Source organism: Phasianus colchicus, chromosome 5 (assembly GCF_987193195.1).
Source record: "Phasianus colchicus chromosome 5, bPhaCol1.hap1.1, whole genome shotgun sequence".
In the NCBI taxonomy this organism is placed as follows: domain Eukaryota; kingdom Metazoa; phylum Chordata; class Aves; order Galliformes; family Phasianidae; genus Phasianus; species Phasianus colchicus.
Genome location: NC_143440.1, coordinates 52,225,733 through 52,247,363, shown reverse-complemented (window position 1 = coordinate 52,247,363; position 21,631 = coordinate 52,225,733). Strand labels below are relative to the sequence as shown.

Below are 21,631 nucleotides of genomic sequence, written 5' to 3'. Positions count from 1 at the left end.
TACAAATAGGCTCAAATAAGAAACAGAATTTGTGTTATTTTATTTTTGCAACTGGGCTTCTCAGTCCTCACACTGTAATAAAATTCTTTGCAGAGAACAGTGAAATTTCTGAGGAATTTTTGAGGGTTTAGTGCAGTTGATTTTAACCTTAATTACAAATTAGCTTCAGTAACTACAGGAATTATGAAGCTAAAGCAACCGTGCAAGGGCTGATTTTAAATACCTTGCTATGGTTCATTAACACTTTTCCCTTCCAGGTCAGAAAACAGGTTGAAGGCAGCCAATGTAACTGCAGGCCACCAGAGACAGCCCAAAAGATGGCCCAGTGTCACAAGAACATGAGAAATAATGGCGTCGTCACCCTCAAGACAAGTTTACTCATATTCTGGTACACCTGAGCTTCATCCGGAGGCATGATCTAGACTGCACATTGCTCCTGCAAACTAAGAGGCAAAGATAAATTCCTCCACTTTGTTTGAAATGCTGTTGTTCTTGACCTCTGGGATATGGAAAGATTGATATAAATAAAATTTCTATTTCTGCTTGCTTCCCCATCCTGGAGAAATATGTATAAATAAGAGATCAAAGATCCTGTACAAACATTAAACATACAGCTGTCAGGCTGCAAAAGCAAAGCTCCTACCTCAGTGTCTCAGAGCACTGTGACTAAGTAAGCCCCTGGGACCCTGCAGAGCTGCTTCCTCCACTAGCCTGTGCCCTGAGAGAGGGACCTTTCTTAATTTTATTTTCATTTCAGTGGTGCCTTTGAAAATATAAGAATGTCAGAAAGATTAGGTGGTAAATGGTTTGTATTAGCCGCTGCAAGATATTTTTGCAGCCTATTTTGAAATACACAATGCTCTCTGCTACCTAATCTTGTCATCTTGGCTGCTGAATCCCCATTTGGCAGTGAACTGGAAAACTTCAGCTTTGGCTTACGTCCCCCCCCCCAAAAAAAAAACCATAACAAACTTTCTGTTTGTTTGTTTTAAAGTTGAAATAGATTACAGCAGTCAGTGTGACCTTTTCTGGTTTATCTCTTTTTTTACTTAACCCCCCATCACTTATTTCTAGATATCCCAGCCAGCTGTGCAGATTCAACAGAGCAAATAAGGTCCAGTAGGAAATTATTGATGGCTTTATCAGTATGAAATACTCACAATGCATCACCTGCATGCTTAGGAGTGTAATACTGACAATAAATATGATAATAGTTGTCACACATCAGTGAGAGAAATGTTGAGCTTCCAAAGCAGTGAATAAATTGTGTTTCCTTTTATTATTCAGTGCAATAGATGGTACAAAGATGGTAGAACCAACCAACCATTTTGACATGTTTACAAGGCTTTTAAATCATGAAATGGATTATTGCAGTGCTGGAATTATTTGGCAAATGCATTTTATGCACAGCACATTCTGCTTGAAGAGGCAGGCTTTTTAATTTACATTTGTTAGACGAGCCTGTGAGGAAGAAGGATTATATGTCAAAGAAGCTACACCACTGGTACCAAACACAATAACCTGCACTGTTGCATCCAAGCTTCTTCAGGCAAGCCAAACAACAAGGCAGAGAGGAGGTCTAAGAGTTAATCTAGGATGTCTAACAGCCTAGAGTGGGATTCAGAAGCCACAGCTGTTGAGTGCCACCGAGGTTCCTTGGGTTTTAGAGCTACATTGGACAGTCAACTCCCTGCACAGCACCTGTCTGGGGAGGCAACTGCAATGCGTGCACAGCCACCTATAACACCAGATGTCTGCCTCGTCAATAGTCTATTGAGTGTTCAATATTTGGTAGCCAGGTACAGATGAAGTGAATCCCTCTGCAGTATCTTTGCCCAGCACTCGGAATCCTATCCCACACAGGCCAGCAGTTGTTTAAATGCTTTTCACTGGAAACACACCACATCCCGATGGTTTTACTTGCGGCAAAATCTGCTGAACACTCTCAAAAGAAAACTATTTTCCTTCAGCCATTTCTTTTTCCCTTCCGCTTCTGGATCCAGATCCTCAGCAGCTGTAAGACAAACCCATTTCAGCTCTGCCAGTTTAGAGCAGCTGATGGTGTGGTCAGAGCTTCTAAATCAACATTTTGGCTTCACTTACTCTTTACTGTCCTAAATACAGTGTTCAGCCATGGGAGCAGTAAACATAAATGTGAACTCTTGGAAGAATTAAGAGGCAAAAAATAAAACTAATAAGAAACAAAGAGTACATTATAAGCTGCTGGAAGACATGGGTTTTATTTGAGTTGTACTTACAGGCTAAATAACAGTGGCATTCTGCCAACTGTAGAGATGTGGGTTTGCAGAAGTGCCTTGGGTTTAGTTAGAATAATAATAATAAAAAAAACAACAAAATCAGAACACCTTCAACAGGGGGATATAATAAGTCAATCTGAAGTGGAATGAAGAAGGATCGAATCCCTAAAACTCAGTTTAGAAAATGAAACAAGAGAGATGGAGTGCTAGGGTTAGGTAAAAGAAAAAAATTAGAAAAATAGCTAGCTCTTTGTTCCTGCAAACCAGAAATTAATAACAGGCACATATTATTTTCCAAGTTTAGACGTGGTATTATTTGCATTGATTTAAGCATGTATGCAATATTAGCACACATCAAACTACATAAAAGTAACATGAATGGTCTGAATTAAAATCCATGAATGCCTGGCAGTAATGGATCTTCACTTCAAGGAAGGAAGCAAGCAGAAATCTTTCCACAGGTTTCAAGTTCTGCTGAATAGCCTTACATCCTTTGAATGATTTCAGGGCATGCTATAATGAATTTCTCTTCAAAATATCTTTGGGATTCTGATTATTTGCTTTATCTAAGGTTTTAAGGAAAGAGGTACCTTCAGGCAAATGTGTTTGGGTAACAGGAAGACCAAAGAAGTGCCTCTGTATCTGTGATGACCACAGGTGCTCAGATAAAGGAAGATTGCTTTTATGCTTCTACTGAAGACTATATATAAATGAAATCCATTCTAAAAAGTAGAGAATTCACAAGGGAAAATTACTTTAGGTATGTTCCAGCAACAAAAGGTGTTTCTCTTGAAACATTAAAAAACAGGAGGCAATCCAACACAATGCTGAAGAAAACCATGCTTTATCAGTGTGCTTCATGGAACTGCTTATTGTCTGCTCAGAGAAATGCCCTTTAAACTAATTTAGAACATTGCACAGGGGAACTACTTTCCAAGTTTCAGTCTGCTGAAACAATAGCAACATACTCTTGGAAAACACAAAAACCACAATCTGCTGTTCACACACAGATCTTCAATTTTTTTTTTTTTTATTTTTTTTTTTTTTTGTATTGGTTTGCAATATCTAGATGCAAAGTTTGCCATAGTCTCCTTAGGTGTAAAACAGTAAAACTCTACAAAAAAAAAAGATACAACTCCACTTGCCTACATCAAGCAAGGCGCTGACCTTTAGTCTGAGATATTTGGCAAGAAATCACATGAAACACTATTAGTAGGAGGTCCTTGGTCAACTGGAATTCATCTATTACTGACTTCTTTTTCTTTAAAATCTACATTTATAAAAAATACACCCTGAAAATTTGAAAAATAAAATCAAATGAGAGCAACCATCATTTCTGCTAACATATATAGAAAATATTCAGCATTCTGTTTCTCCTAGCATATTCTCCTGAGGGAAGGGTGATGGCTGTCCTTCCAAACCCTAGTTGCTCTTCAATAGCCTCTTTCAGCAACAAAGAATCAACTCCTTATGTGCAGTTTCTTCAAGTTTTGATTCAATACATATGCCTGTTTCTCCATTGTTAGACAATTTTCTTTCTCCCTGGACACATTTTTCTTTTCCTTGCCTTTTATGGTATATCTGGAAAGATATATATATATATCTTAATATATATATATATAATATATCTTCATATATATATATATATATATATATATATAAATTCAATAGCATTATCCCGTTGCTTAATTCATTGGTTTTTTTAAGTCTCATTAAACTTTTCCTTTAACTGTCTACCCTGTTCCCCCTTTTCATCCTGTTCCTTCAGTGTCTCTCATCCCCACACCAGTTTGTGTCAGACTTTCCTGTTCTGTCACTTTCCAGTTCCTTTTTCCTTAGCCCTCCTGTCTTACTCCCAGGACTATCTATTTGTACCCTGAATTACTCCATTTATGTTCTCACTGTCTGGGTTCTGTTATGCTCAGAACCTTTTCATCATGAGCATGGGAGATTAATGCAACTTCAGCTGTACAACCACTACAAAGCTTCCCACCCAACTTTCTTCCTCTTCCACTGCTTCTAAAAACAGCTTGCATTATTGGTGCCCAAGAGGAGAGAGGAACTGCAGAGATCTTCAAAGCAAATGTAAGCAAAGACTACAACAGCCAGGAAAGAAGCACTAAAAAAATCTAAGGAGCACACATGGCTGTGTTATAGGTTCCCCTGTTGAGATGCAATGAAACCGGGAGCTGCAGTCTTCTCTAGCTCCCTGCCTTTGTCTCAAGAGACAGGTGGCAGTGGTTCAAATACACACCAGAATCAAACTGACAACTGCACAACTCAAAGACTTTTCAGTGGGATACATACGGGCTGGGAGGATACGCAGTTTCTTTTAAGTGAGATCTTAAAAGATTTTTTTCTTTTCTTTCTTTTTTTTTTTTCTTTTCTCTCAAAGCATTTAATGTTATAAAAATCCAAATCTAATAATAGTAAATAATATTCCTGTCCTAAGACATTATATAGTAAGTATGTAACCCCAGAATATGTTTCTATGGTTCATTTTGAGATGTCTGGCAATAAGGTCTATAAATTAGAAGGCAGAGATGGGAATGGCATTATTGATCATTGTTATAATAATGAAGCTTGTGCTTGCAGGTTAAATCAGCTTGTGCTAGGAACAAAGACTGACACAGGAAGAATCTGTATTACTGACATAAATACAGGGACATTACACTGACTCCAGAAGGACTGAAATCTGGAAATACTTTTCAGAATTTGTAGGTTGATTTTCATGTACTGTGGGTTTAAGTTCTCAGTTTAGAATAATTATCATTAGATTCTTTTATTGTGTTTCTTTTCTGCATCTGAGGCTAACAATTAGTGATCATTCTATCTATCAAAAATGGGCTCCTAATGGCAAAATATCAGGAAGATGATAACATGTTATACTAAGTGACTGATTTACCCTTCTTCACATGGGCCAATTGCTTATAATTAAAGATTGCCACTTCAGCACAAGGGTCAAAGACTAGGGCTTGTACAATCATCTTCTTAAGAAATTTTGAGGAGATGGAAGAATGGGCTTTCTGCTTCCTCCATCATTTCCTTCTGTTTTTGCATTGTTAGCAAAGCTTGTGGCTGAAATGCAGAATTTGCATGCACACAAGGAGCTTAATTTTGAAGTCAGTTACTGATTTTTTATTACAACTTAAAGCAAAGAAAAGCTGCTTTATGTAACCAAGGTTTGAATGGAGTTCTGAGGGCTAATCCTGCAGGAACTTTCTCGCATGCGTTTGAATTAAGCTTGCTGGTTTGCAAAGGATACGACAGGACTGACCAGGTCAATACAATTGGCTGCACAACTGATGCTAATGTGGCAAATAGTCTGTAGTCTGCTTGTGTTCAGTCATTACTTGCAGGAATTATTACCTTACCGACAGGGAAACTATCATGGAGTCATAGCTCACAGTATCTTGGCTTTTTTTTAGTGCTTAACGTTGTGTCAACGTTATTTGCTGATGTGGTCAAAAATATCCCTTGCTGATAAGTGTGAGAGGGTGTTTGGGAATAGAGCTCCAACATATCTGAAAAAGAATCTACATAATGAAGTTAACAGTGCTGAACAGGAAAGATGCATCTTGGTTGACCTTGGATATTTCAGAATTTAGGGCTTGGGGTGAACTTTTTACTTGTAGTATACTCATTTTATTCTGAAGCTCTGATACTTGTACTGTGGAATGCATTTTCTTACTCTGAGGTCGTCTGCAGCACTACTTAGTTTTGATTAAGCAGCAGTTTAGTGCTAAACTGTAAGAGAAACAGAATCCACCCATCACCAGAGAACCATCAGAAGGCCTGGGCAATATTTCCTCATCTGGAAATATCAAAAGTGCATAGTGGCACGTGAATAACAGTAAAATTAAAGGACAGCTAAACCAAGTAAGGCTACAAAGTTGTTGTTTTCCAAAGGATTTTCTGAGGAAAAAACAAGTGAGTGGTACTAATTAAACAAGCAAGCTTGAGAATTTGCTGAAGTTTAGGAGAACTTTTGAAAGGTGCAAAATCTACCTGGAACAGGCAATCAAAGTAGAGATGAAAAAATATGTAGAGATACATCAGACTTTATCCAGCTAAACCAGATTAATCAGTTTAAGATTAATCTTTGAAATCATCAACTCAGTGTGCAACTGTAGCCAAAATGATCAAAGTATCTTGGCAGTTTTGAAGCAGGTTATTGAGAACAAGACATAAATAAAACACATTTTGCTGCTACAGCGACATGTGGTGAAAGCTCTTATTGAGCACTCAGTGCAGGTCTACTCCTACATCTCCAGAAGAGTGTAGTGGACTTAAGGAAGAAGTATGGGTGGACTGGTAAATGATCAAGGGAATGGAACAGCATCATGGAGAAAAATGACAAAGGTTTGAGGAAGGGAAGGCCAAAGGGGATGCAATCAAGGTTTGCAAAGTTTTGAAGGTATAAAAATGAAGAATAGCCTGAATGCAGAATCCATTTACCCATACCTGCAGTATGAGGGATAGGGGTCATTCAGAGAAACTAATGGTATCGGTTCAAAAGAGATAAAGGAAAACAAGTACTACCTTGCACTGGGACAGTGAACTCATGAAACCTGCTGACACAGGAGGTTGTGGAGTCTATCTGCAGGGTCAGAGAGGGATTAGACACATTCAGGGATGACAGATCCATGAGTGGATACAGAAAGCTCTGGGCAAGGACACACGTTCTGACATCCCCAGCAAAACAAATGTGGATCCTGGAGAGCAGTGGGCAGACTGCAGATGGTAGCAGATGCCAGTGCCCACCCTAACAACATCTCCAGCTTCCACTGCTGCAGAGATAGCCTCGGGCAAGATGAATTGCAGCTCAGATCTATTTCCTATATAGTTAAAAACCAATTCTAAAGGCATATGAATAGTAGTTGAAGAAATCAGAATGTCTGGCTGCAGAGGAAGCAAAAACTGCCAAAGTCAGTCTGAGTCAGAGCAAGAAATGCAAAGAAAACAAACTGCTCTTGTTATTCCTAACAACAAAGAAACACCGCAGAAATTTAAAATGGAGCGGCTGAGATTCAGGGGTATTATGTCAGCCACAAATCTGACTGTGTATATAAAGTCCATATGAAGGAGGTATTTCCCAAAGATGCAGTACTACCATGAAAAGCAGTGGTTACAAACATACAGCTTTCATCACCTTAGTTAATTAATTAATTATTTTAAAAAAGAAAGCAACACCAATGGCTATAACAGGGAATTAGGAGCTGAAAACAAAGAATGTGGTGGTCAGCCCAACCAAACAAAGCTGAGAGGTGAGATAATTTGTTCTCTATAAACATATTAGTGAAGTAAACGTCAGAAGAGGAAGATGAGGTAATTAAGCTAAAGGGAAATATTGTCACTAATGAGCAGGGACTAACCAGAAATATCCTCAGGCTGGAGTTGCTAACCTTCAGAAGAATTTGATTCTGGAAGAATTTACTGTTTGGAGCAGAAGGAAGAAAACATATGCGGTTGCTCCTTCATCAGCTAGTGAAAGGTATAATAGCAGGAGGTGGTCTGCAATAGCAAAGGATCAGACTTGAAGATTCAAAAGACCCTTCCATTGCTGTGTCCCATGCTCTCCCTATCCCTTAATTGTTGAGCACAGACGACAAATACGAGTGGCAAGTCCTCTGTGATTTCTTATGCCAGGGACCTTGAGAAAGGGGAGGAGCAGCTGCTGTTTATTTGCACAGACCCACCATTGGATCAGCAGCACTTCATGTTCAGCAGTGTTGAAGGCAACAGACTAATCAAGTGTGAGGCTTTGAATGACTCTCTATGCTTGTAATTTAAAATGGGACTCATTAGCAGGAGACCACAGAGGATGTGGTGTGGATGGGACATATTAAAAGCACTGGACATCACATTGTATGGTTTTCCTACACACAAGGTCACAAATCTGCTTATTGAAAACCAACACTGTATTCTCCTCTGACCATTGTCCTTTCTATTGTTTGGGGTTTTTCTTCACTCAAAACCAGCTATTTACTCAGTTCTTTCTCTTTCTCTCTTACATATATTATATATTTCCCTCTTTTGCCTGAACCACTGCCCCTCTTTTAACCTCACCAGTTCTGCATCCTGAGGTAATCAGAGATGCACCAAAGCAATCTAAGACCACATCCTGCTTTGGTTTACAACCTTTCTAAGCCTTCATAGTGATATATCAAGAAACGGAGGAAAAGAAATAAGTGGAGAATCTGCTCGGGAGGATTTTCAAGCTTGCACTGCTAAAAGGAGAAAGCAGAACGCATTGAATATTGGCAGTATTTTAAATTATAATAATTAAAATCTCACTGCTGTCTTCTGCGTTTGGCACACCCTTCACAGACAACCAGAGTTAATCAAGTTTTGTAGAATATGGAAGTTTCCATATTTCCAAATCAGTGAACACAGTCCTGTGATTACTGCTATTTAAGTACATTCTAATGTAGACCATTTAAAACCTACAGGACCATAATGAATTCAGACCACACAATGGTACTTACAAAACCAAAGCACTAGGGAATAAGGAGAAAGCCACACGTATGTATCTAATTAACTAATTATAAAATTCATAAAAAATGTTTAATAGTACATCATATTAATCTGTTTAATATTGTATTATAATATTATATATTTAATATTATAGCCACAATTTGGAAAGCCAATTTTTCGCTGCTGATGTGCCAGTCTTCCCAGTATTCCTGCAACCTGCCGCAGTTCCAAACATGATGTCTGCACAAGTCTGCCTAAGATGTCACTCTAACAGAAGATGTGCAGAAGATATTCCAGCTGATTGATAGTCATTGGTATAGGGAACCTGCTTTGGCAGGGGGGTTGGACTTGATGATCTCTGGAGGTCCCTTCCAACCCCTACAATTCTGTGATTCTGTGATTCCTCTGCAGTCCTATCTGTGAAACCATTCCCACTCCACTCCTCCAGGCAGGAAATGAACAGCCTAGAGAAAGACATGATGTGTCTACCACAAATGCAACTTGTCAAAACACATGTAGGGCTGAAAGTTTGCAACTGGTGTCATTGTTGCTATTCATACTTATGTGGTCATAAGAGAAATGGGGCAGGTATTGACATGTAAAGGTTGAGTGTACTTACAGACCATAATAAAAAGCTGGTATTAGCAAAGGGGTTATTAGATGTACAGATCTAAAAAATGAAAAGCCTTATACAGACAGCAAATAAGACACTGGAAAATTACTGAGAGGGCAGAAAAAGCCCAATTGTTTTGCCTAACCTCACAGAGGCACAGATCTGTCATGTAACTGTTTTCAGCTCCCTGACAAATTGTACAACTACAGTTGTCATATCTTTAAGGATAAATAGAATAACAGACTTTTAAACTCTACTCAAAGTGTCAGGGCTTCACCCCCCACAGCCACCCCACCTTTAAATCAACTGTAAAGGCTTCAGTAATTTCCAGGGCAATAGGAATTTGCTCTCATTTGAATGTGACATTAACATGGATATACTGCCCTCAGGAGAACTGACAGCTATGGACCAGAGTTGCCATTGATTTCACACCAAATTCCCCATTGATCAGGCATGGTAGGAAGTCTATTCATTGAATTGATAACAGGATATAGCTATACAGTATTTGTTTTCCTTTTAAGATACAGCTTCAACAGCAAGCCATGCATGAATGTAATAAAAGAAGATAATAATCTGTCCATTCTAGGAGCTATAGTCTGAATCTGGATGGTTATCAGACCTGCTCTCACTGCTATAAATCATGTCAAATAGGAGACTTATTTTTGCTTTTTGAATGAAAAGAATTCTCTTGTTTTAAATATACAGAACCTTTGCTTTCTTCTCGCTCACATTCACTAAATCAGTAATTGTACTCAGTTAGGTTTATCAATCTGAAGCTATCAACAGAAGAGAATCAGACCTAATTGTAATGTCAGAAATCAAGCATTTGAGGGCAACACAGTAGCTCTAAACAGTGCATTTAAGTATTTATAGTATCTGTTGCAATTACTCTCCTTTGTTCAGAATGCTCTTTCACTGGTTTCTTCATGTTTAAGATTGAAGTTTTTTAAGGTCATCTTAGAAAACAACAGAAGCAGCTTTGAATGTGATAATGTCTTCCACAGCAGAAGAGCTCACATTGGTAATAGAGAAAATGGACTGACCTTAAAATCACTGACAATGAAAAGGAAACAGAATGGGCAGTGCAGCTGTTGGCTGAATTCTATGTCCACAGTTCAATCTGGGAACAGATTTTCAGAACTCATTTTCTGCTAGACACCTGCTTGTAAATGATGGAGATAGACAAGATGAATTGCACTCATAACGCTTTTCTAGAATAAATGACCCATACTCTTTAAACATAGGTTGAAATTTACTTTCTAGATGCAGAGGTGGTACAAATTTGCTCTTTCTCTCCATTCAGTGAGCACCAATAAAACACAGAAAGGGACAGAATGGCATAAATGAGATGAAAAGCTGGGCTGACACACGTGAAGAGTGCTGCCTAGCATACAGCATTCTCATTTCTTAGCACACCATCACAGCACAGCTGTAGTTGCTGCTACAATTAAACATCAGTTTTGGCGAATTACATCATCTCATTTTTCTCCTTTGCTGGCTCATGTAGAAAGAATTCAAGGTTTGCTTTCTACTCTACATCTGACCTGGCAAGTGTGATGTGAGTTTGCATAATGAACTCTCTGAACACTACGGAACTACATCAGACAGCTGTTAAAAGTTAACTATGGAGCTTTAAAGCTGCTTGCTCTTATCCCAGGGCAAGGCATTCCAGAAATTCTACAGCAGCAAAAGTAGCATGGAAACCTGATTATGAGCTCTGCTGAGCTATCTAAAGTAACAGATGAGCAAGGTAAAGAATAAAAGTCTTTCTAACTTTCTCTTAATTGTGGTATTCTAGTAATCCTTCACATCCTTATTACAGTGACTTCAAACCAAGTAAGACCATAAAAGATAGAAACGTCTGGGGAAGAAATTCAAACTCACTATTGATTCCTTTATTCTTTCACAATTAGCTGATGAGAAAAGAAAAAAGAAAAAAACAAAAAAACAAAAGAACAAACAAAAAAAAAGAAAGAAACTTCTGTTGGTTGCATGCAATTAATTCCCCAAGTCAGCTAAAAGCACAGAACAAGATGGTAACAGACTAGAAAGAAGGAACGGCAAATGAAGAGAAACGATGCAGGATGTCAGAGCACAGAAACAAGGGCAAACCAGTTTAGTGCTTTTCATCCTTACCTGGACTCGAAGAATAGCTGAGACTCTGGGAGAGGTATGAGTCTTTGGAGAACATAATTGAAGGAAACAGTGAAGGCAGCCCCTGGAACTCCCACCACTGAGCCAAGCTGCTGGGTAGAGCAGAGAGCAGGTCAGCAGCATCCTGGTGATGGGAGCGGAACTCAAAGTCAGGGAGATCTGAAGACAGCAAGGAAAAATCCTCCAAGTAAAATATAATACAGAGAAGATCTTGAAAATAAAGGAAAGAATCACAAAATGTTTCATTGCACAGAACAAAAAACCAATTGCTGTAGCAATAAAAATGCTTGTTTGAAACATGTGTAGTGCCTACTGTTACCAATGTTTGTAAGACAAAATCAAAAGACAGTGTAAAACTGTGTCCTAACCTACGAAGCTTTCATCTACACAGCTCCAAGTGCTACTATTTCAGAGACTCTTTGTATTTGAGGCTGGAAGGGATTGTCATGCGATATGAACACCCCTGCCATTAAATTTTGTTTAGTTACTAAGCCAAATACCTAGTGATTTTTTAAGAAATAACTTGTAGTCAACAGAAATTCTCTTACCTTGGTCTGAAAATCTTGGAAAATGGAGAATCTGCCCGTCCCAGAGAATATTCCAACATTTAATCATTCTGACAGTTGAAAAATTACAAGTTATCTGAATTAATTTGGCTTTAGTTTCCAGCAACTGACTCTTCTCAGGCTTTTCTCAGGTTGGCTAAAGAGTTCTTCAGTACCTTCATGTTCTCTTTGTGGAGGTACTTATTCGCTGCAGTGAAGTCATCTTTATCTTACTCTGATAAGATTCAGCTCTTGAAGATCTATTATTATAAATAGGGCTGACTAGAAACAAGACCTGTATTTTATTAAGTGTTCAGAATTTGGGTATTTTTTCCCCACTGTGAAATAAAACAGAATCTCTGTCACTCACACATGCACACACTCACTATTAAAAAAAACACATTTTTTAAAAATTTACTTCCAATTTATGAACTGTTTGATAGCATTAGACCTATTAGCAGCATCTAAATCCCTAAAAACTTAAGTTTTTCATACTTTCCCTTTGGTGACTGTCATTGATGATAAGCTGTCTGTGCACTAAAATGACACTGTTTTTTTAGCTTTGCAAAAACATATCAGTTTCTCCATTTGCCAAATAAAGGCATTGAAGTAGAATGGGATAACCTAACAGTGGCAGGAATTTAAAAATGATCTTCCTATCCGTTTGGCTTCTTCCAACATATTAACTTTGCTGTTCCCTCCAAATCTGTTCTTCATTAACCCTCTTACTTTTTCTCATCTCCTTTTGTACACTAACCCATCCCATCTTTTCTGTCTCTGTAGTCAGGAGCTAGTTCTAAGAGAACAAAGGAATAAAAATTAATATAAAAATCTAGAATTTAGATGTGTTTTCTGTAAACATAAACATGAATGTGAAGAGATGGTTGAAATCTTCTGTATTTCCAGTTTTTAGTGATTTTTCCCGAAGAGTAGGATTCTGCCTTAAAAAGCAATATTTTCTAATATGAAACAGGAGTGCAGAATGTGGGATTGTTTCAGTAGCTTACGAATTCCTTTTTACTTTCAGGATACCAATCCCATTTGTAATGTTGATTATGTTAAGTTCTGATAAGCTTGCAAAGGAGTTTAAAAAATCCCCACTGGTCTATTTTCTGAATCTTCAGCATGCTTCAGAATTCCATCTGCAAATCTAAGCCAACAGGGAATGATTAAAAATAAATAAATCTGCACAACTGTTGAACATAGAGCAAGAACCATACTTGGCTTCTCATAGATTTCAACAAATTCAACTCGTAACCAGTTTTGTCAAATTGAAGTACCAAAACATTAGGATGATTAAATACCAAATGACTTCATTATTGACCTTTAAACTGGAGTGCAGAATAGGAAATCATATCACACAATGGGAACTGATAAATATAAAAATGTCTTTTTAATGAAAGAAATATTTTTTTCTGTTGATAATTTAGGTGACTTATTATGAGATCTGAACAGAAGAAACAATCTAATGGCTGAAAGCTGTTCCTACTCATTTGGCAAAATAACAGAAAACAATAAATAGATCAGAATATTTTCAGTGCTGTGACATTTAAATGGGAAAAAAAAATATTAAGGTTATCAATATTTATACTTTATAACCAGTGAAAAAAGTGAAAAATAATAGAATCATAGAATATCCCAAGTTGGAAGGGACCCATAAGGATCATTGAGTCCAAATCCTATTCCCACACAGGATCTCCTCATTAAATCATTAAAATCCAAAGGACTTGTAGGATAAGTTTGAACACTACCTTCTATTCCGGGTCATTTTCTTTCCACTGTGGACTGTTATCAGTACACCTACCATTTCCAGTAAGAACTTTGCTTCTTTTTGATTATTTTGAAAATCTTTCTGTGACATTTATCTATATGTTCATATTTCTGGATGTTTTTTAAACACCAGTTCTATTTAAAAGAGAGAGAGAGAAAGAGATCTTACAATGAACGTTTGGAGGAGTTTATAATCCTGCTATACTTTCATCGGATACAGTTCTCTGTATCCTGGGCCACTATGGCTAACCACAAGCAGGACCTCAGCTGCCTGTCAAGGGTTTTTGGTCTCAAAAATCCTTCCTTTCCTGAATTTGTGGCTGGCAATTTGGCAGCTCCTTTTTTGTTTTATGCTTCTCTCGAGTCCAGAAGAACAAAAACACACATTGCAAGCAAAATGGTTCTTTGTTGAAAAAATGAAGAACTGTCTTGTTTCTTATCAGTACAGTAAAGAGAATTCTTCCACTCAAACTCTTCCCTAGTTCCATTACTCCGTAGCTCTTGTACACTACAGAGTGGAGTTTGCTCCAGCAGGAGTGGTTGAAGAATTGATATAAGAAAAAAACATAGGATTCTTTAAAATAAATGTAATATATGTTTCCCACTGTGTAGCTGTCTTAGTTACAGAAAATATCTATTTTGTCAAAATAATTGCTAGACAATACCAACAAGTGTCCACATCTCATACTTCATGGTATATGAGCTCAACTCGAGTTCTCTGTAATCTCAGGGGACTTTATCCATCTTCTACTTCTGTTTTGCTCCATTTCCATGACAAATACAATTCATTCCTCAACATTTCTGTGCTGTACAAAACCTTTCATCCCAGCCTCCCACTTTCTCCCTGAGAAATTGGTCCATCATGCATTTCTTGCAAGGACACCTAACATACCTTTAAATGTCACTGGGAATAGAATTAAGGCTTTGCACCATAAGACTTTAGGATTATAGCTGCAAACTCCAAACTGACACAACTTTCAGAGTTGCTGATTGCAGAGAATGCAAGTAAGCAGCTAGTAGAGCACTCCGCTTACATGGAAATTAAGGCAAGTCATGGATGTGCTTAAAAACTTCTTTAAAAGCCTTACATCTGAACAGTTATAGCTTATACACACCTCCAACATCATGGATCTCTTATGCTGAAAAAAAAAAAAAAAAGACTTTTCATCAAGTGTAAAACAACCTCACAGTTTATTAAGACCGTTTCTCAGCAACAGTATTGGTGGTCAGACAACATTAATTTAACTGCTAATGAAGGCAGCAGTCAGTAGATGAGCATTTGCTGAGAGAGAAGAAGAAATGGAGAAAGTACATGAAACACATTTAAAGGAGGAACTTGTTAAAATGTGTATCTTTTTTAGAGTGCTTCCATTTAATTATTCCTACAGAAAGCAATCAGGTTTAGACTCATCTTTTGTACTCAACTTATATTAAGTCTTTCATTTTCCTCACTGACTTAAAGCAATGTTCTTTATTCTTCCCACTTCAAATGAAATATCCACATCATTTGTTAATGCAGGTTGTTGGTTGTCAAAGCTTGTAAGGGTCCTTCAGTTTTGGGCAACTCACTTACAGAGCCTTAGGCTTCAATCCATGAGATGTAATAAGGCAAACTGTAATATACAAGCCATGAACAGACTCATATCTATGGAAAAAAGGTCTCACTTTCTAATGCTTATATAGCTCAGGGTAAATTCAACTAAAATCCCGTCTGAGTCTGACATAGCATGAAAGTAATTCTTATTCATTGGAAATTAGATGGAAGCAGAAAAAAAAATCCTTACTTTATAAAAATATAAGAGTTTCCTCTAAAGTGGTTTTCATTTCTGTCCTGGGGAAAAGGAGGGGAAGGAGTTATAGGTTGATCTTATTCCATGTTTTGTTCTTTGTTCATTCATGTTACTACTATTTTTTTTTCGTAAATTAGGGATGGGGAAAATTGTTCCACGAGAGCGTTTTACCTAACTTTACCACCCTGATCTCAAGGGATAAATTAATGTTAGCAGTTTACAATTTCTGCTTCTACTTTCATATTACAAGTCTATAGAAACACGTTTCATGAACACAGAATATCCCATACATCCTGATGAAGAACCTAGCCTTAAAAACACTTCAATGTCATTATTTCTGTGAGTTTTTTTAATGTACTATTCAAAGAAAGACTAACTTCATATCAGTCATCGGTGCTAATATGCAGATTTAAATCCAGGTTCCTGATACCTGAGCTGATAAAGGACTATTTCCCACTGTCAACTTTCATGACAATTCTATTCAAGAAAAATTAAAATAATAATATTTCATTGTCCGTGTTCTTAGATCCTCTTTCTGTAGTTTATTTTTCACATCAGGAATTATACATTATATGCCCCTAGGTGTCCTAAGCCATCATAAATGCTTGCCTGTTTAGCAAAAAAAAGGAATTCCCCAGAAAACCAGTTCTTCCCAGAATTCTTGACAGCATGCTGACTCCACAACAGGAGGAAGCAGAATGGTAACAGGAGGAGGACAACATTCAACATGGGTAAAATAGACAGGCTCCTTTACAGTGTAGCATATTCATTAAGGTACAGGTTTTCAGAATTAGAAATAAATCTAAGGTAACTTAAAATTCTTCATAGTTTTGGAGTATCTGGGGAAAAAAAAAGCCTATGCTTAGGTGTTGTTGAACTGGGAGAAGAATCAGGCTTAAGAAAGTAAAAGAACTGGTTTCAAAGCATACAGCAAGTAGCAAAACCAGTTGTATGATACTCACCATTACATTTCCAGAAAAAAAAAATATTGCCATTTCTTGGAAATGAATTGGTTTTGATCAAATTCTCTGTATCTAACTGAAATCCTCTGGAAAGAGAACTCTGCCAAAACTAGGATAGCCCAGTCAGTAAAGGATTAACAAAATTATAGGGATGGCAACACCCCTGAGTTAGGAGCGCGACTGTACTCAGCAGTGCAGTCAGTCCTTTCAGCTTCTGCTGGAGCCAGTCCACTTCCTTCCACATCTCAATATTTACAGTTCACAGCCAGCAGCTGGCTCCTCAGCTTTGTCCTGATGGCAGAGATGCATGTCTGACTATTCCAAACCCAAACGAGCAGAAATCTGATCCTGCCTCTTCAGTACCATTTGGAAGGCTGTTGTCACCACATAAAGATGTGATACGAAGTACAGTTATGCTTTCAAAACAAATTTTTAAGCAAGTAACAGCATAATATCAATAGCAAATTGAACACTTAGTCAAGAAGAACATGGGGAAGGGTGTCTGTGCACACGGACAATACTCTCAGTACTGAGGCACTCATATCTGTGAAATACTGTGAATATTCCCCAAATTGGAGCACTCTGGCAATGAGAGAATGGGCTACACCCTGCTGAGTTCATTCACAGGAATAATCCCAAGGCTGTCCGTGTGATTGTTTGTGTCAATAAAACAAACAAGTTTGAGCACATCCCGAATATTTTTTCACTATAGATTGCAACAGAAGAGATGTAATTATGTAAGTGGTAGAAAGAAAGGCAGCAGGAACAATTCCTGAATACAAGACATCATTAAGATTTCAGGCTCCCAGAGGATCCAAAAGAAAGATTCTACATTTGTCTTCATGCATCCAAGTGCGTTATTAATTGCTGCATACTTTTGAAAGGCTTAAATTCCCTGGGAATTGAACTAGAGTCAAAATAGATCCTAAAAAGCATGTCAAGTCCCACATCTTATAGAGCCAGAAGCATGCACTGGAAAAGAAAATCCCAGCATCTTGAATAGCAGGAGCTAGAGATTATCACTTGTTAACAGAAAAAAAATAACTGCTTGCATTTTGCAAGGGGAAGCAGTTGCTGCACATCTTCAGGACCAGGAAACAAGAAGAACCAAGTCTGCAGAACTCTGCAATAAGTCAAAAAGCGTTAAGACTGAAAGTAGCCAAAACCCTTCAAAGAGCATAACACATCCAGCAGCAGTTGGAAAGACCAGTTGGACTCTGGCTCACATTCTCTATAGGATCAAGAGTTAACAAAGTACTTTGCTTTAGCCTCAACATTACAGAAAATTCTGTATTCCAGTTTGGAAATGGCACTCAGAACTAGCTACTCACATCCTTGGGTAACAAAAGTGAATGTGTACACTCAGTCCAGGTCTCAGGTGGATTTTTTTTATTTTTTAGTAAAAACTAGACATTTAGAAAAAAAACACGTGGTGACTGGCTTTAATTGATGGGGAATGCTTCAGGACTTACTCCTTGAATTACTTTCCTTACTCCTGGAAATAAACCTTGAGAGAATTGCTGTGTTTTGCATCTACTTTGTGGTAACTAATACTGTTCACATATCACAGCATAACACAAGAGGTAAATCAACATCGTACCTTTGTAGAAAATCATGCTATATAGTTCTGCAATCACACACACATACCACATATAAGACGAATGAGGACCATAAGCTAGATACCAGTTCTGATCTAATAAAGAGGGAGACGCTCTATTCAATTTAATTTAAGAGACAGAACTCTTACATGTTGACCATGCTTAGCTCTGTTGGGTGGTACTACTATTTCTGAATTGCTCTGCTTCAAATTTTAATCAAATCCACTCCTTTGTGACCATAATATGCTGCTTCATAAATAATGAAGCTTAATGAACAGAATTAAAAGTTGATTAATTGTAAGCACAGTTAAACACAGAAATGCTTAGTTTCTTTGCCATAAAATCTGTCTAGTGTTAAAAACTTGTCACTTTCTGTCCATTTCTCCATCTTTGGATTTTTAAACATATTTTACAAGCTTTTCAATCCCTGCGTACAATCCAAGTGCACTTTTGTTTTTGTCATCCTTGGCCCTTCTACATCACAGAGCAGATGAATGGTTGAGGGAGATAAAATACTAATAAAGAATGATAAAGATTGACTGGAGAAAAAAAAAAAAGTTGAAAAAAATAATGTATGAAGTTTTATGCTGGGGTGTATGTATTTATGTTTGTAGTTGATTTAATCATTTTTCAGTAGCCTTACCTGGATCCTGTTTCTTTCCTGGCCATAGTCCACATACACCAACGCATCCTTGGTTTCCACAGAAATGTATTGGGTAGATCTGTCCCTTCAAAAACAGCTGTTGTATAATATCCCAGCACACGTATATACCTGTAGGCAGAAGAATTTAAGTTACACAAATGCTCCCCTTCTTGTACCCTCTAAGAAATCTTCACTGGGGAAATACTGCCTCTTGAAAACTAAATTTGACTGTTTTTAAACGCTATTTAAGCTCCTGTATCACTTGGCCAATCAGGAAGAGGGTTACTTTTCCTTTATAATTGAAAACATCAATTATATGTTCTACAGTCCTTTCTAAGGACTGATTGTTCAAAGAATTTCAGTATCCACTAAAGGAGAATTATTAATTATACATAAACTATTCTTATTCCTCTTTTACCAGATCTTCTCACATGTAGCAGGACTCAAAATGACTCACAAAGTTGACCAGAAGAATGAAATATTTTTGAAGTTGCAAATGATATATATGTGAAAAATACAGATTCCCTAGATATTTGAATCTCATTTATTTATTTCTAAAAGGTGTAGAAAATACATGATACAAAGTCTTATCAAAAATATAAATGCAGTGTGTCAAGTGAAAAATAATAGCCATTAGCTTAACAGCATCTTGGGTACATATCTTTCATAGTAGTGGTTTTTTTTCACAGTGTGTCTTACTGAGGTTACAGAATTGAACCAGGAGGAGGTCTAATTTGAATTAATATCCAGGTTCACTGTGAAATATTGATGGGCTTAAGTATGATTCCTAGTAATACGCTGTTCTATGCAGCTGCAGTTTGGCTGATGGGGAAAATACACTGCCTAAACTAAAATTATACAGCATCCTTGAAACATTTTAGAGAAGTTTTAAGGAAAATAGAACACAACGATTGCTTTCAGAAATTCAGGCCCCGGTTCCCATGGTGCATGAAATTGCTGTGATTTTGTTTACTGTGTGCTGTATCTTTAAAAATCTTGGAGCCACCTGCCATTTTTTCAAGACAGACTTGATCATATGCACTGTGTTGTCTCTTACAAACTTGCCTTTGTTCTCATTTTGTTGCTTTATCTCTGATATATTTTATACACCTCCCAGGAGAGAAGGGTTCTCAGGGCAGCACGGACAAGCAGACCACATTGGTGGAAAAGCTGAGGCTCTCCAACAAGTGTTACACAACTCCTGCATCAGCATTGAGGATGTCCACCAGTGCCACCATATAGATTTCTGGGTAAACTGGATTAATCTACCATGAAACAAACCTAGGAGGAGCATGGAGAGGAGTGGACTGCACAGTAACCTTCAACCACCACAGAGAATGAGGAGCCTTGCTGGAATAGATTACTGTCATTGGTAATTCTCTCTTGCAAACTCTATCGAGGCCTTCTCTTTCCCTTTCTTTCTGACCTCAGTTGCACGTTTAGCAGCTAGACCTGAGGATGTAAGAATGCTGACTGAAGGCTGGTTACAGTGATGAAATCCTTTTTTCCCCATCCCAAGAATCACATGCATTTCACAGATCAAATACAGAGTATTAACACACACCCTCTTTCTGGTATTGAATACCAAAAGGACTCAGAAAATGAGATGGAAACTGACGCAGCCATTACTCCATAACCCACTTTGGCCTTTTAATTACTGGGAAGAAAAAGAACAAAGGGATAGCACTGAGCTTGTCAGACCTGAGCACCATGTAACCACAGTAAGTTGGAGTCAATCTGCAGCTCTACCGCAAATTCACTCTAACAAAATGCCTTACTATCAGACAGCTTGGCTGAGTGTTTCCTGTTAGTTTCTTCTCTTACACCTGTGAGTGCCATTGTCATTTGGTAAAAAAATGAATCCGCGTTAAGTGTACAAGTAAAATGGCAAGCATCTGTTCTCTAAAAACCCTTCCTGATTGCATGTCACTCACTTCAAATTCTGATTAAAAGAGGGCATTGAGAATCTCAGCTGGCAATGCAAAAGGATAAGTAGACTTATCATCAGCTAGACTTTGCACAAACCACTAGTGTGGGTAGCATTCATTTCATAGCAAAGTACTAGAGACCATACACAGAAGTTAGTATATGGTCTCACACAGCATCTATTTTTTTAAAAAATTCTTTTATTTTTTTAAGAAAACAGACTTGTCATGCAAATTAAAGTGCTCTATAAAAAGAAATCTAAGTGCCATATCACCACAGAGCAGTAGGAACAGCTTTATATATATCCTTGGAGAGGAGGAAATAACAAATCACACGGGAAACAGAGGTGTAAGAAGTGTAGTCAGTACTGCAAGACGAAAAGCAGGAAGATGTTGTGAGTTCTATCTTGGCATAACTTTGAAAATATCTTGTTAAAGTTCAGATTTAGATGCTAAGGGATGAGCTGTGGGCAAAAGAGAATAAAGGTAGGACACACACACTAATAATCAGTGTGAATGGGTTACCTGGCCATTTTTCAGATGATTTAGAGAGAGTGACAACCATTACCTGCAGAGACCAAGAAACAAGCTTTCAGTGTGGCAAAGCCAGTGCAGGAAGATTCATCTGCCAGTATGAGCTGGGCTAACAATTAAAAGTAAACCTGTCACTGATTAAGTGCTATCAATGACTAAGGTGCAAAAATAAATACTGAATGCCTATGGAAGGCTTTGAAAGTGAGAAGAAATGCAGATTATCTTCTTAAATGTTCAGAACATGCAACAATGTTTAAGCAGTTTATTACCAGAGGGCAGAATAAATCTCTCCATGATGCCATTAATTGTTACTGTTATCCTGGAGCAAGTGCTTCTACACATGCACTTGATTTCAATCTCTT

At 37.7% G+C, this 21,631-nt stretch overlaps 2 protein-coding genes across 7 annotated transcripts in view; both read right to left on the bottom strand.

Moving 5' to 3' along the window:
- Window positions 1-679: 679 nt before the first annotated feature.
- On the bottom strand, window positions 680-12,849 carry LOC149917923 (uncharacterized). 2 transcript variants are annotated; one of them, XM_090142047.1, is made up of 4 exons: window positions 12,051-12,849; window positions 11,485-11,661; window positions 1,902-2,014; window positions 680-763 (listed from the first exon to the last, which is right to left on the bottom strand). In XM_090142047.1, exons 1-3 carry the CDS (start codon window positions 12,115-12,117, stop codon window positions 1,917-1,919), a joined length of 342 nt encoding a protein of 113 aa, XP_089998173.1. In that variant the 5' UTR covers window positions 12,118-12,849; the 3' UTR covers window positions 680-763; window positions 1,902-1,916. The 2 variants fall into 2 exon arrangements, with proteins under 2 accessions (XP_089998173.1, XP_089998172.1); XM_090142046.1 differs by lacking the exon at window positions 680-763 and having other exon boundaries at window positions 1,222-2,014.
- Window positions 12,850-13,631: 782 nt separating this feature from the next.
- The window catches only part of LOC149917922 (uncharacterized), a 172,681-nt gene continuing 164,681 nt past the window's right edge, over window positions 13,632-21,631 (bottom strand). For 3 of the 5 annotated variants that reach the window (XM_090142041.1, XM_090142043.1, XM_090142042.1), the window contains 2 exons: window positions 18,811-18,939; window positions 16,142-16,943 (listed from right to left, as the gene is read on the bottom strand). In XM_090142041.1, coding sequence (XP_089998167.1) covers window positions 16,885-16,943; window positions 18,811-18,939 — 188 coding nt within the window. In that variant the 3' untranslated portion in view covers window positions 16,142-16,884. Of the gene's footprint in view, window positions 13,953-14,916; window positions 14,957-16,141; window positions 16,944-18,810; window positions 18,940-21,631 lie in introns of those variants that run through there. The other 2 variants (XM_090142044.1, XM_090142045.1) reach the window with 2 other exon arrangements.